Here is a 14,365-nt window from a genome sequence, read left to right on the forward strand (position 1 = left end):
CGTCGGTAAAGCATACCGACCTTAGACCCTAACAGATCTCTACAACAAAAGGAGAAGAAAGCATGATATTGAAAGTGATAGGGTTCGCCCCCCTTGATGTGTTTATTGGTGGGTGTACCTTTCTTACGAAGAGAAAGTACTTGGTTATTCTTTTGTCATAGTAGCGCTCACGGAGCATGTATAGATTTTGGAGAGATTGTACATTATCCACATTGTTTTCCGATAACAATGCAAGGAAAGAGATGTCAAGCTTACGTGACCGAAACATTTTTGGAAAGCAAATTTCACATGGAGAAGTTTTTTTCTTTCACATGAAGCAGTATTAGTGCCAGTAGGGTTTTGGAAAATACTAGTAGCAGTATCAAGATCATAGTACTAGTAGTAATTGAGATCTTAGCAATCAAAGGTTAGTACCATTAGTAAACTATAACTAACAATGACTATGCTCCTTGGTTTCTTAAAGACAAGTAGTACAAAATCACAAGCTTCATCACGAGCGTAGAAGCATCTTTTGCAACAAACACCCACCCTCCTACTCCAGAACCGAGCCAAGGAATTCCTACTCCAGTCTCGACGGAGAGTAGACAAGCTTGCTCCTTTTTCCTCTCCAGATCCCCCACCTCCGCTCCATTCCATTCCACCGCCCCCACCATTCCCCCCACTTCTCACTCGCCCACCGCGTCCCCCGCCCCGCAAATCCGCAATTCGCACGGCTGATCCCGCCGCCGGCGACATTTGGGGGTCGGCGTGCCCGCGATTCGCGCAGCCATGCTCCAGAAGTTCGCGCTCGCGTTCAAGACCAAGACCATCGAGTTCTTCGCCGAGGAGGACGAGGAGGACGAGTACGCTGCGGCTGGGGAGGGCGGCGTCCTCGCTGGCCAGCGGGTGTTCGTGCTCAAACCCGACCCGCACAACCCTAGCCCTGCCGGCGGGGACGGGGAGAACGGGTCGGCGTCCGGGGAAGAGGCCGCCGCCGCCGCCGCCGCGGCGCTCGCGACCGTCTCGTCCTTCCAAGCGGCGTACCTGCACCTGCAGGCGGCGCACACGCCGTTCCTGCCGGATGCGGCGGCCGCCGCCGACGCCCTCGCGGTCTCGCACCTCCGGCGCCTGTCCGAGCTGAAGCGGCTGGCGTCGGGGGGCGCGCCGGCGGACGACGGGTCCCTTGCGCTCACCGCCCACCTCGAGGACCAGGTCCGCGAGAACCAGGCGCTGCTGCGGTCCTTTGACGCCGTGGTGAACCGCCTCCAGGCCGCGCTCGACGCCAAGGACGCCGCGGCCGCCTCGCTGCGCTGGGAGCACGCCGCGCTGGCCGACGGCAACGCGCGCCTCGCCGGCCGCCTCGACCGCGCCCTCGCGCCGCAGCCGGGCGCCGGCGGCGGGGACGCCCTGGGCGCCATGCTCTCCGCGAGCGTCTTCGACTCCGTCCTGCGCGACGCGCTCCGCGTCGCGCACCGCTTCACCCGCGCGCTCGCCGACCTCCTCCGGTGCGCCGGATGGGACCTGGCCGACGCCGCGGCGGCCGCCTACCCTGGGGTTGCCTACTCCAAGCAAGGCCACTGCCGCTACGCGCTCCTCTCCCGCGTCTGCCTGTCCATGTTCGACGGATTCGACTCCTACCAATTCGGCGGCACAAGCGATGCTTCAGCCGTTGAAGGAATTGAGCTCGCGATCCGTAGGAATGAATCGTTGCAGCAATTCATCGAGCACTCTGATGCAGACCCCATGGAGCTCATGAGCTCAAGCCCAGACTGCCAGTTCGCCCAATTCTGTGATCGGAAGTACAAGCAGCTCATCCATCCAGGCTTGGAGTCCTCCTTGTTTGGGAATTCAGACTGCGGGGCGTTGCCGGTGATGGCTACTGTTGGTCCACTCTATGAGATGTTCATCACAATGGCAAGCTCAATATGGACACTCCACAGACTGGCATGGGCGTATGACCCTGCGGTCGGCATATTCCAGGTGAGCCGGGGCGCGGAGTACTCGTCGGTGTACATGGAGAGCATCGTGCGGCCGAAGGCGTTTTCGGCGAGCAAAGAGGTCGGGAAGACGGTGCGGCCCAAGGTTGGGTTCACGGTGGTGCCCGGCTTCCGGCTCGGCGGGACGGTGATCCAATGTAGGGTGTACCTTGAGTCCTAGCTAGCTCCATGGAGAAGGATGAAGGTATTATAGATTCAAATGAAATGAAACAGTATAGTTATAAAGGAAACTGTACATTTGGGAAACAGAAGGAGGTTGTGTGTAAAGGCAACCCGAAGATCGGTGTGCCTGAGATAATCCCTCTGAATCAAAGTTGCTACTCGATGAGGAGTAGAAAGAAAGCTATTTATCTTTTTTGTGTTCTAGTTTTGGCCTGTGTAGAAGTGAGTGTTCGTGATGTTGTAGTGTTGTATAAATGTCGTGGGTCAGAGAGTTGTGGTCTAACACTGTCAAAGAGTTGCCTACTTATATAATCTTGGGTAATTTATGGGGTCTGTAGTTGTATTGTTTTTGTAAATGTATACCCATGATTTTGTGTGCGTAAACCTCTAGTTTGGTTCAGTGAAACCACTGGTCAGTTTACTGCATCCCGTCTTCTGTGAAATGTCTGTCATCATTCACAGCTTGTTCAGCATCTTGTGTCAAGGCAAGAGTGCATGTTAGCTTGCACTTCAGTGCATGCTTAATCAATGATGGTGTGCTTAAGTTAGTTGGGATCCATGATTCAGGTAGTTGACACGCTTTCCGCCTTCAGGGCATCTTCTCGTAATTTTGTCAACTTATACTCCCATAATCCATCTGCTGTCATTCAGAGCTAGTAGCTCTCTCCTATCACTTCTCTTCACTGATAAACGTTTCACAGCTTGACTTTTGATTTCGTCTGCGTAAATCTCTGGCTTGGTTTAGTAAAATCCACTGCTAAGTTTATCGCATTCCGTCTTCTGCGAAATTTTACCTAGAGCTATTTATATCTTTTTGGTGTTCTAGTTTTGGGTTGTGTAGAAGGGAGTGTTCATGATTTTGTGGTGTTGGACAAAGGTCGTGAGATCCAGAGAGGTGCGTTCTAACACTGCCAAAGAGTTACTGCTGCTACATTTCTAATCTTCCGTAGCTTATCGGCCTGTAGTTCGATTCGATTGTGTAAATGTATATCTATGATTTTGTCTTCCTGGATCTCTAAGCTTGGTTCAGTAAAATCAAAGGTCAGTTTACTGCATCCTGCTTTCTGTGAATTTTACCCTGGTATCGCTCACACCTCTTTCAGCATCTTGAGTCATGATGGCAAGAGTTGATCCTAGTTTGCAACTGCTGTTCACTGTCTTTCTGTTCAGTACATGCTTGATTAAGGAACGTGTGCTTAAGTTAGTTGGGATCCATTCATGATTCAGGTAGAGTAGCTCACACACTTTCTGCCTTCGGCACATCTTCCCGTTTGCTCATGGGGAAATTTGTCAACTTACTCCAATCATCCAGCCGTTTGGCATCCAGAGCTAGTATAGCAATCCATCATCTTTTCAGCTGAAAACATTTCGTGCTCGTGCAGCTAAGCGGCATTAAGTGGCCACTTATGATTCCGGACGGGTCAATAGGATGTCCAGACCAAACTCCAGGTTGTCACCTACGGCGGCGAGCAGTGACCACTTACCTTCTTCTTGAGAGTGGGGCTGGCTGGTATAGTATGTTCGTTGCTTCGGGTTTAGTCTAGGAGCTGGCAGCGGTGGCAGAAGCAGCCGGGCGCGTGCACTGATTCTCTCCGGCTGCACTTTTTTTCTGAAGGTGTTTTGACCTCGCAATGCAATGATAAAGGAAGAGATGATGGGTTCCTGATTCTTATCGTGCTTCCTTGACAGGTTACAGCGCGGCCACGGCTTCTTCCTTCAGCATTCAGCAAGCTCAGAGCATCTCCAGTCGCGTCCCCCAAACCGCGCCGGATCGAGCGTTTGGGGGACGTGTTTTGTTCTTGCCGCGTTTGGGGGACGTCGCTCCCCAGCCGCGTCCCCCAAACGCCGCCCCCAATCAGAAATTCAAATAGATGCATTCAAAAGAGATCGTTCCCGCCGATTCGTCGCGATCAGAGTAGCGGCGATCGATCAAAGTACTGGGCGCGCGATCATATTACAGACCGGTGGTGCATGCAAATTAGAAGAAGGGGAAGGGGTTGGTCGACGGCGTCGTGTCCTGAGTCGACGCAGGCCCGTCGAGCACGACGACCTCGTCGCGATCTGCCTGTTCCTGTGCATGGTGCGTCTGCTCCGTCGCCGACGCGGAGGCCGACGCAGGTGTAGCAGTAGAAGACGCGTCGCCTGCTCTTGCTGCTGCCGCCACGCCGCCGATGCCGATGCCGCTGCCAGGGCCGCCGCGTCCGCCGCCGCCATTTTGGCTTCGATGTCGTCGAGGATCTGGCCTTTGAAGAAGTTGTGCGCCGCTCGCGTCCGGGGAGACATTCCCTCTGTCGACGTTCTCAGCAGGGACATGTCGTCCCTGCGTTTCTTGAGCTCCAGCTTCTCCTCTTGCCTCTTGAGCAGCTCGGCCCACCTTTGGTCGGCCTTCTTGTCGCGGGAGATAAAGGTCGAGGAGACGTCGGCGAGGCATTTCGTGATCGACGCCTGCGTCTTCTCAGACGACGCAGCGTCGGCCAAGGCGGCCTTGGCAGCCTTGTTGCCAGTAGGACGCCCTGTCGAAGTTGCCAGCGGCGCGTCCAGATCAATGGCGTCCTTCCCTTGGACAGCGACAAGCGCGTCAGCCGCCATTTCTCATTCATTTTGAGCTTGCCATAGCAATGCATCAGCGCGAACGGCTTATGCCCATCTGAATTCCTCGCGTAAACCTCCATGGCCCTATCAAACTAACCAAAGGAAGCAGAGTCATTTCATCGAACACAATGTAGGCGCTACAGATTATGAAAGAAACAGTCGTACCAGTTGGGCGACGTCGGCGCCGCTGTCGCCTCTGGTCTCTAAGTCCTGATGGTACCCATGGAAGGAGTTCACCGACGCCTGGATGATGGCCCATCGCGTCGACATTGCCTTCTGGCTCCTCTTCATTGTCACTTTGTTGTAGTCGCTGTTGATGAGCTTGCGCTCATCGAACTCGGCCTTGATCCTCGCCCAATACTTCCCGCCTTTTTGGTTGGCGCCGATGATGGAGTCATGGCTCACCGTCGCCCACGACTCGCACAGACAAAGATCTTCCAGAGGCGTCCACTTCGGGCCTCGTGTGCCCGACGCCTTCTTCTTCTTCTTCTTCTTCTTCTTCGTCCTCACGCCGTCCGCGTCTACCTCCACGAGATCATCGTCACCGGCACCCTCGTCGTCCTCTTCGTCGCCGCCCTCTTCGTCCTCATCGTCGTCCTCCTCGTCGTCCTCCACCCCCTCCTCTTCCTCGTCGTCCTCCTCCTCAACCCCGTCGTCCTCCTCAGCACCGGCGCCGTCGTATTCGAGCGGACCCCTGCGGCCAGTGAAAGGGTCGCCGTCCGGACCGGGTCCTGGCTCGCGCTGCTCGTACGCCGGGGAGTAGAGGTTGTTGGGGTTGAAGCCGCCGTGCGGCAGCGCATCCTGGTAGTGCGGCGACAAGTTAGGCGTCACGCACCCGGGAGTGGCGGAGGGGCCGTCGTTGTAGAAGGCGGCTTGCGACGGAGAGATCACTCCGGGAACGTACACCGGCATGGACGTACTCCATGGGCTCGCGTTGGTGGCGGCGATACACCCGGCCATTACGTGCTGGTGCTGGCGCGCCGCCTGAGCCTTCTTCTCCAGCTCCACCGCCCTCCGTCCTTTCCGCTCCGCCGTCGAGAGCTTCCGGCGCAGGCAATCTTGCTGCCATTGATCTTCGGTCATTCCTTCAGGATTCTTCTTCGCAGCCGGCGCCTTCCGCGGCTTCGCGAACGGCGCTTTCGCCCCTATCGTCGCATTGCCCGGCGGCTTGTTGGCCGCTTTCTTCGCCATCTTTTTGGGGGCTGTCGGCGGCGCCATGGAATGGGGAGAGGGTAGCGGCGGCGGGTGGACGGCGGGAGGGAGAAAGAAATCGGCGGGATAGGAGAAATGAATCGGCGGCGGGATATGTTTTGGGAGGCCTGTGCGCGGCGGTATAGGCGCGATTTGGCGGGAGCGGCGGGATTTGGAGGGAGTGTGAGACGAATTTTCCCTGTGCCGCTGAAGGGTCGGCCCCGCGTCGGTTGGCCTCGCTTTTCGTTGTGTCCGACGTCCCCGGAGCGTCCCCTGTGGGACGGGGACGGGCTTGGGGCGCCGGACACCGTATAGGGGACAAAAATGGGCTTTGGGGGACGCGGCTGGAACGCTTTTTTTTGTCCGGCGCGCCCCAAAATCCCTTTGGGGGACGCTTTGGGGGACGCGACTGGAGATGCTCTCAGTTCAGTTGCTGCTTTGCTCGGGCGAGTATATTCTGGTCGTCTGCCTGTCTGCCTGTGCCTGCCAGCCAGCCAGAGGTGCACTCGCTTGTGGCTGTGGCTGTGGCAGTCTGGCAAGGCACTCCGGCGTGCAGCCGTTGGGAGAACTTGTACTCCGGCGTGTCGGTAGGGCTGTGGCCTCTGGGTCCTCATCATCAAATGCAATACTCCTGTAGCAATGCAGCATTAGGGCATCTCCAACCGCGCGACCCAAACGGACGCGCTGAGCTGTCCGGTTTGGGCCGTTTGGGTGGCCGAGCGGACACGCGGACAGCGGCCCGCGTCCGCGTGTCCGTTTGGGTCGCGCGCTGCGCCCAACGCGCGGACGCATCGCATAACCGGAGAAACACGAAAACAAAACAAAAATGCGAATTTAAACGAAATTTCATTGAACATATGCCCTATTTTGGGCAAATTTGTACATAGCCCTATTTTGGGCAAATAAAACTAACAAAAGAAGCCCCTATATGGGCTTTTAAATTTAAACTAATATAAAAACCCTCTATTAGGGTTTGGTCGGCGGCGCGGTGGCCGCCGGTGCGCCGCCTAGCCCCTGTGGGCGTCGTCGGCGACGTCGTCATCGTGGACAACGTCCCCGGGCGGCGAGGCGCTGTTGTGGCTCGACCGCGCCGGGGACTCCGGCCACGGAGACCACAGGGCCTCCTCCCACGGCGAGTGGGGGTCCGGAGCCACCCGAGGCTGTGGCGGCGCACGGAGCAGCGCCTCCTCCCCGAGGCGGCTGCCTCTCTGCCGGGCGCGACGCCTGGCCTCTGGCGCCGCCGCTGCTCGTCGGCGCGGCGCCGCTGCTCGTCCTCCCGCCGCGCCGCCTCCTCCTCCTCCCGTCGCGCCTGGAGGGCCTGGGCGTAGAGCTCCCAGCCCTCCGCCTCCTCGGCCTCCCGCCGGGCCGCCTCCTCCATCTCGGAGGTGCGAATGGCCGCATGGAGGTGCGGCCATTTCGCCTCCTCCTCCGCCGCCGAGATCATGAGCGCGGCGCGGAGGTCCGGGTCCTCCTCCGAGGACTCCGGCTTCGGCTCGAGCAGGAGAGGCGGCGGTTGCGGCAATGCCGCACCGCCGCGGGCGGCCTCTCCGATGTGGAGGCCGCCTCGGTTTCTTCCCGCAGCCCGCAGCGCCGGCGGGCGACGGCGGCTGCTGCTCGCTTCGTCGTCGTTGGCGGAAGCGAACCGTCGCTTGGCCATGGCGGCGGTTTTGCTGCGGGGAGTGAAGTGGGGACTGGAGTGGAGGACCAGATCCCCTCCAGTCCCCATTAAATACTCCCTGGTCACCGACAGGTGGGCCCCAGGGAGACGAGGCGACCAGCGCCCGGACGCGAGCGGACGGCGCGTGCCATCCGCGGCCACGCAAACCTAGCCCAGATTTGGACCGGGTTTGCGTCGTTCCGGACGCCGCGGCCGTCCGCTTTTGCGGTGCGTCCCCGCGCTGGGCCGCGTTTTTGTCCGGCTCGACTCAAACGGACGCGCGCACGGTTTGGGTCGCGCGGTTGGAGATGCCCTTACGCGTACCATTTCTGTGCGTCGCATCCCGTGAACGGATCTGCTTGCGCCACGCTCCTTGGGAACTTGGCTCCTTCCAAGATCTAGGTAAACTAGTGCAATGTATAATTATGATATCTTAAGAGTGTCACTTACACGATAGCACAAACCATGATCCTTTAGCACAATCTCTCTCACCGAATATTTATGATGCCTATAGGGGTGGAATCGAGCCGAGCCGAGCCGGCTCGAGGCTCGGCTCGTGAAGGCTCGAGGAAAATCGAGCCGAGCCAGGCTTGGCTTGCACCAAATGTAAACCTGAAAAGTAGGCTCGAGGCTCGGTTCGGTGGGCTCGACCGGCTCACGAGCCGTCCACCGAAATCCCCAAAATCACCGAATCCCCTCCACATCGTATTTTCCTTCGGTCTTCTTCTCTGGTCTCTGCTCTCCACGAAACCAGCAGCCAGCCAACACCCGCACCGCACCGGCGCCGCCAACCCACCACCCCTACCGCCGGCCACCACAGCCTCCATCTCCGTCGACCTCCCATGGATTCCGACCAGCAGGACCAAGGTTAGGACACGCGCGATGTGGTCGTGCTTGCTTAGGGTTGGCGGCGGCTGCCACCCGCCAGCCTGACCTGGGGCCTCCGCCTGCCGGCTCTCTGCCTGCCGGCTCTCTGCCCGCCGGCCATCCGCCGGCCGGACCTGGAACCTCCGCCTGCTGCCTCTCCTCTTGTCCTCCATCACCATCAGACCACCACGGCAGTAGGCACTAGGCACCACCGACCGAGAGGCAACAAAGGTAAGATTCTTTCCTGTTTTTTCTAGTAAGCTTCCCTGTTGATTTTTGTCATGAATCAGTAGTTGTAGTTGTAGTTTTTATCCATGGTCAATTGAATATATTGCTGGTTCTTGTAGTTGTAGTTACTTTCTGCCATCATGCTACAGTGGACAGCAGCAGCTTCTCCCGTAGTGGTATTCTCCTTTCACCATTTCCAAAATTATTTCTCTGCCTTTGTACATTAAATAGTGCTTCCTCCGTCCCGAAATGATTGTGACTAACCTATGTGCAGCCGGTAGATGAGTCCGATGAGGAAGAAAATTCTTATGACAAGAATGATATCATGTCCGAGGAAGATGGATTCGGTGATGGTCATATTGAGATATCCGATGATGGAAATGACTATAGGAGTTCTCTAAAGCCGGCGTTGGTGGAGGCGTTGGTGTGTGCTTCTAGCTGGATCAAGGGTGCCCACAATGACAACAAAGTTTCATTGGGTGTGGTATGGGCTAATGTACATCATGCCTAGTTAGTAAAGAAAAGATTAAAAAATAATTTATTATTATACATCATATTTTATTATCATATATCTAGATTAGGTGGTGGGGTTAAGTCGTTAAGATACGAAGTATCTTACAACCATTGCACATGCCCTAATATGCAACTATGGAGTTGTCGTCTTCAGGATTCCCAAGCTAATGTCTGGTTCAGATTTCGGCTGCCGTAGTGGATGGAAAAATTCATTGTTTTATTAGGAAAATGGGGAAGTTGCCATAGCTAAGAAGTAGAACCCGTCGCAAAATTGGGACGTTTCATTTTTTATTTTGAGGAAATAATATTTACACATTGGTTTTCTCTTTTGAGTTTCAAGGGGAATTTAGGATAAGCCTATATGCCGCTTAACGCGACGGAACACCACGCCGCACACCCCGCATGAGCTCTTTGGCCAGCCCAGTTGCCGCTGGTTTATGGATTCTTACGGGGTTTTTTTTTCAGGTTTTGGTCTGGTTTCTGTTCTCTTCCAGCTTTTCAGTTCGGTTTCTTTAAAATGTTCAGATTTTAGAATTCTAGATTTTTAAAATATTTATTAATTTTGAGAGCAATTTAGATTTTGAAATGTTCATTTTTTAAAATGTTACAATGTGAAGAATTTTGAAATTTTTAGAATCTTTACTATTAAAAGCAAACTGGTGAATGTCTGGTGTCACATTTTCATTTAAAGACAAAAATGCTCTCCCACGTCCTGGAGGAAAAAAGATCCATCTAACAACCACAATTATCCATGCATGCAACCAAGTGAGAAAAAAATGCGTTTGTTCTCATCTACATGAGCTAGAACGTAACCACCCCCTTGATATTCTCAACAACTAACAAAATCCATATCTAGCTACAGGTTCCATTTTATGATAGAATGTGTTTCACCCTTTTCGTTTGCCCGTCGCTCGTCCCAGCGGGAGAAAAAAGGGGCTCGACCAAAGCAGGTACGAGCCATCCCCAATTTCCATCCAGAAACTGCAGCATCCATCTCGCTCGATCTGTGGCACAGGACCAGGCTGGTCCTTTGAACTGTGCCGTCGTCGCTGCCGGAGCAGCCTCCTGACCCCACGCTCCCTCTTGGTCGCATGCGTTGGGGGACACATCCCATGGAGCTCCGGCCGCCGCAACCTACCGACTCGTGTTGACTCCCCGCCTCCGTCTCTCTCCACCACCTGCGTCGGTGAGGCCTAACCTTCTCCTCCTAGGGTTTACCACTGCCTCCACGCCCCGATCTGTGCCGCAGTCAAGCCTCTGCACGTGATGGTTAACCCCAGAGTGGTGTGGTGTCTGGCGTGGCAGGGATGACGACTATTGGAACGCCAGAGCGGTGCGGTGATGCTGGGTTCGGTGTCGATGCTGGTCAATATCGCTAGGTTCGTGGCATAGCTGCTCCTACAACGGCATCTCCTGTGTAGGTAACCGGCAGTGTACTCACCGACGCTCATGACGATTGCCAGCTTTGCAGGAGGCGGCGTTGACGCTATCTATGCAGCGGACCACCTATGAGACATGGCGGCTCAGGGGTATCGTGTCTATTGGGAACATGTAATCGGTCGGGATTTTGGATGGGGTTTTCTTAGACTCCTGCTGGTGATCAAGGATGCGAAATTTCTGTGGATTTATTTGCTGCGATTTTACTGGGGGTGGTCGCTTCAAGGATCGGGTGCGTGATGTTTGGCATGCTGCTTGGAGAAGAGGGGTCCAGTGTTCACCACCGCCTTCAGCCCTCTGTCCCAAATGTTCGTCCCCAACCCGACCTCTACCCTAGAAGGTCAGTCGGCCATTAATATCACTCTCTGAACTTCTGGAATCTGGACATTGTTATTTTCTATATTGTATGAACTCACTCAATCTAAATCTGCAGCGAAGCTTTCCTTGATGCTTTACAATAGCATGGTGCCAAAGCGGATCCTATTCTTATATGAAAGAAATAAATATAATGATTTATTACTTCAGGTAATCACAATGAGCGGTGTCACTGGTGCTATTTGAAATAATTCTTTGTCATGTTGGCTTAGTAGAGCAAAGTGCTTTCCATGTGAAAACTCTGAAGGGGTGAGAGGGCTAGCATACTAATAGCACAACCCGTCAACTGTACCGTTTCTTTCCGAATCATCGCACAAGTTTTAGTTGTTGATTAATTGCATCATTTTCTTTCACATAATCACATGTGTAGTTGGCCAGGGGTAACAGAGAGATGGACAGTAGGAAGCACCAGTGTATGTTCTCATGGCGACAATTTTGATGCGCAGAATGGTGAAATGAGACCTAAATTTTGCTCTTGTTGGGTTGACCAGGTCATTTGAGCAAGTCCTGTAGATGCAAGATTATAATCCCTTTATTCTTAAGAGGAAGCAGAAGGTTGCATATGTAAAAGTGAGAAACGTGCCACCATTTCAAATTTCAAATGAATGAAGAGAAAGAAGAATATAAGATATATATTTGTGCTTGTTGCATTGTGCCCTACTTTCTCATGTAATTAATTGAGTAACATGGAAAATAGAAGTTTGTGCAAGCTAATTGAGTAACATGGAAGTTGAGACCTTACGCAAAACATTGAGACCATTTCTCGTTTCCCTCAACATTTTGATCACTTTAATTTTTAGTGCCTACAATTAGGCAACTTGAAAAAAATACTATACCACTCCTAAAATGATCAAAATGTGAAAGATCCGATGTCACACATCTCGTGATGTCACACTTCACATTATAAACGTTCCAAATGCCACTGCACCTATCCATTGTTCAGTCAACGCAACATATTAACCGAGCGCATCATCCCGATCATCGTCTCAAAAACTGCCTGAACAACCTCGGCCCATCACACGCCTCACAAATTCTTTTCTCAACTACTCTATCTACTACCAGTGCCCGCATTCATGCACCACCTCGCCCTGCAGGTGCCTGATCCTCCTGATTCTAAGGTGCCTGATCCTCCCTATTATAACGGAAACGTCAATCTAGGATTTCGCAGTTCATAGCCTCTAAGCTCGCCACTACCCTCGCCGGTTTCCATAGGTCAGACGCCGACACTGGCACCTCAACGACGACGACCACAACGAGGCTTCCTCCTCCGATCCGTAAGATTTCCCGCCCCGATCTACTCTTCCACGAGTACCATCTTGACGATTTTTCGCTAAGTTTTTTGGTGGGGACGGACCGCAGGAAATCGAAAAAGAATACCCCAAGCTGCGGCTACCGGCATCCACCTTGGAGCAGAATCCGTCGTCTTCCAGCAGAAGTATGGGCATCCTCCAGATGCGGCGCCACCATCGCAACGACAATGATGGTGATCGACCTGCTGCTGCTCTCCCCGGACGGCTGCAATGATACCTGGGACAGGCTGTTGCTCCTCTGCTGATTTGCGATAAGGAGCATCCACATGCAATTTGGTCCGTGTCTTGGACATTCATCTTGTGCGTAATTTTTTTCAACAAGCTCAATTGTAAGCATTGTAGGATAACGTTGCATAGAAAACAAAAAATTTCCTACCGCGAACACGCAATCCAAGCCAAGATGCAATCTAGAAGACGGTAGCAACGAGGGGGTATCGAGTCTCACCCTTGAAGAGATTCCAAAGCCTACAAGAGGAGGCTCTTGTTGCTGCGGTAGACGTTCACTTGCCGCTTGCAAAAGCGCGTAGAAGATCTTGATCACGATCGGTTCCGGCGCCACGAACGGGCAGCACCTCCGTACTCGGTCACACGTTCGGTTGTTGATGAAGACGACGTCCGCCTCCCGTTCCAGTGGGCAGCGGAAGTAGTAGCTCCTCTTGAATCCGACAGCACGACGGCGTGGTGTCGGTGGTGGTGGAGAAGTCCGGCGGAGCTTCGCTAAAGCTACGCGGGAGTTATGGAGGAGAGGGGGCGGCTAGGGTTTGGGAGGGGGTGGCCGGCCACTTCAAGGGGGGCGGCCAGCTTGTGGTATTGGGGTGGCCGGCCCCCTCCCTTGGCCCCTCATTATATAGGTGGATCCCCAAGAGTTGGTCTCCAAGTCTTCGAATAAGACCCGAACCAAAAACCTTCCATATGGAGGGGAAACCTAGCCAAGCTAGGACTCCCACTAGAGGTGGGAGTTCCACCTCCCATATGGGGGGGTGGCCGGCCCCCTAAGGGGGAGTCCACTTGGGACTCCTCCCCCACTAGGGTTGGCCGGCCATGGAGGTGGAGTCCCATGTGGACTCCACCTTCCTTGGTGGTTTCTTCCGGACTTTTCTAGAACCTTCCATAGAACCTTCCGCGACATTTTAATTCACATAAAATGACATCCTATATATGAATCTTATTCTCCGGACCATTCCGGAACTCCTCGTGATGTCCGGGATCTCATCCGAGACTCCGAACAAATATTCGAACTCCATTCCATATTCAAGTACTACCATTTCAACATCCAACTTTAAGTGTGTCACCCTACGGTTCGTGAACTATGCGGACATGGTTGAGTACTCACTCCGACCAATAACCAATAGCGGGATCTGGAGATCCATAATGGCTCCCACATATTCAACGATGACTTTAGTGATCGAATGAACCATTCACATACAATACCAATTCCCTTTGTCACGCGATATTTTACTTGTCCGAGGTTTGATCTTCGGTATCACTCTATACCTTGTTCAACCTCGTCTCCTGACAAGTACTCTTTACTCGTACCGTGGTATGTGGTCTCTTATGAACTCATTCATATGCTTGCAAGACATTAGACGACATTCCACCGAGAGGGCCCAGTATATCTATCCGTCATCGGGATGGACAAATCCCACTTTGTTGATCCATATGCCTCAACTCATACTTTCCGGATACTTAATCCCACCTTTATAGCCACCCATTTACGCAGTGGTGTTTGGTGTAATCAAAGTACCTTTCCGGTATAAGTGATTTACATGATCTCATGGTCATAAGGACTAGGTAACTATGTATCGAAAGCTTATAGCAAATAACTTAATGACGAGATCTTATGCTACGCTTAATTAGGTGTGTCCATTACATCATTCATATAATGATATAACCTTGTTATTAATAACATCCAATGTTCATGATTATGAAACTAATCATCCATTAATCAACAAGCTAGTTTAAGAGGCATACTAGGGACTTCTTGTTGTCTACATATCACACATGTACTAATGTTTCGGTTAATACAATTATAGCATGATATATAAACATTTATCATA

General features: G+C 53.2%; 1 protein-coding gene and 1 long non-coding RNA gene across 2 annotated transcripts; both read left to right on the forward strand.

Moving 5' to 3' along the window:
• Positions 1-500: 500 nt before the first annotated feature.
• Positions 501-2,564, forward strand: LOC127305669 (protein GRAVITROPIC IN THE LIGHT 1). The gene has a single exon (XM_051336182.1). The coding sequence runs from the start codon at positions 769-771 to the stop codon at positions 2,134-2,136; it is 1,368 nt and encodes a 455-aa protein (XP_051192142.1). The 5' UTR covers positions 501-768; the 3' UTR covers positions 2,137-2,564.
• A 5,980-nt stretch (positions 2,565-8,544) lies between these two features.
• LOC127296359 (uncharacterized) lies at positions 8,545-9,200 on the forward strand. Its single transcript, XR_007848478.2, has 3 exons — positions 8,545-8,676; positions 8,793-8,849; positions 8,948-9,200. It is a non-coding gene; the product is annotated as an uncharacterized lncRNA (long non-coding RNA).
• Positions 9,201-14,365: the final 5,165 nt, after the last annotated feature.

This window comes from Lolium perenne, chromosome 1, assembly GCF_019359855.2.
Source record: "Lolium perenne isolate Kyuss_39 chromosome 1, Kyuss_2.0, whole genome shotgun sequence".
In the NCBI taxonomy this organism is placed as follows: domain Eukaryota; kingdom Viridiplantae; phylum Streptophyta; class Magnoliopsida; order Poales; family Poaceae; genus Lolium; species Lolium perenne.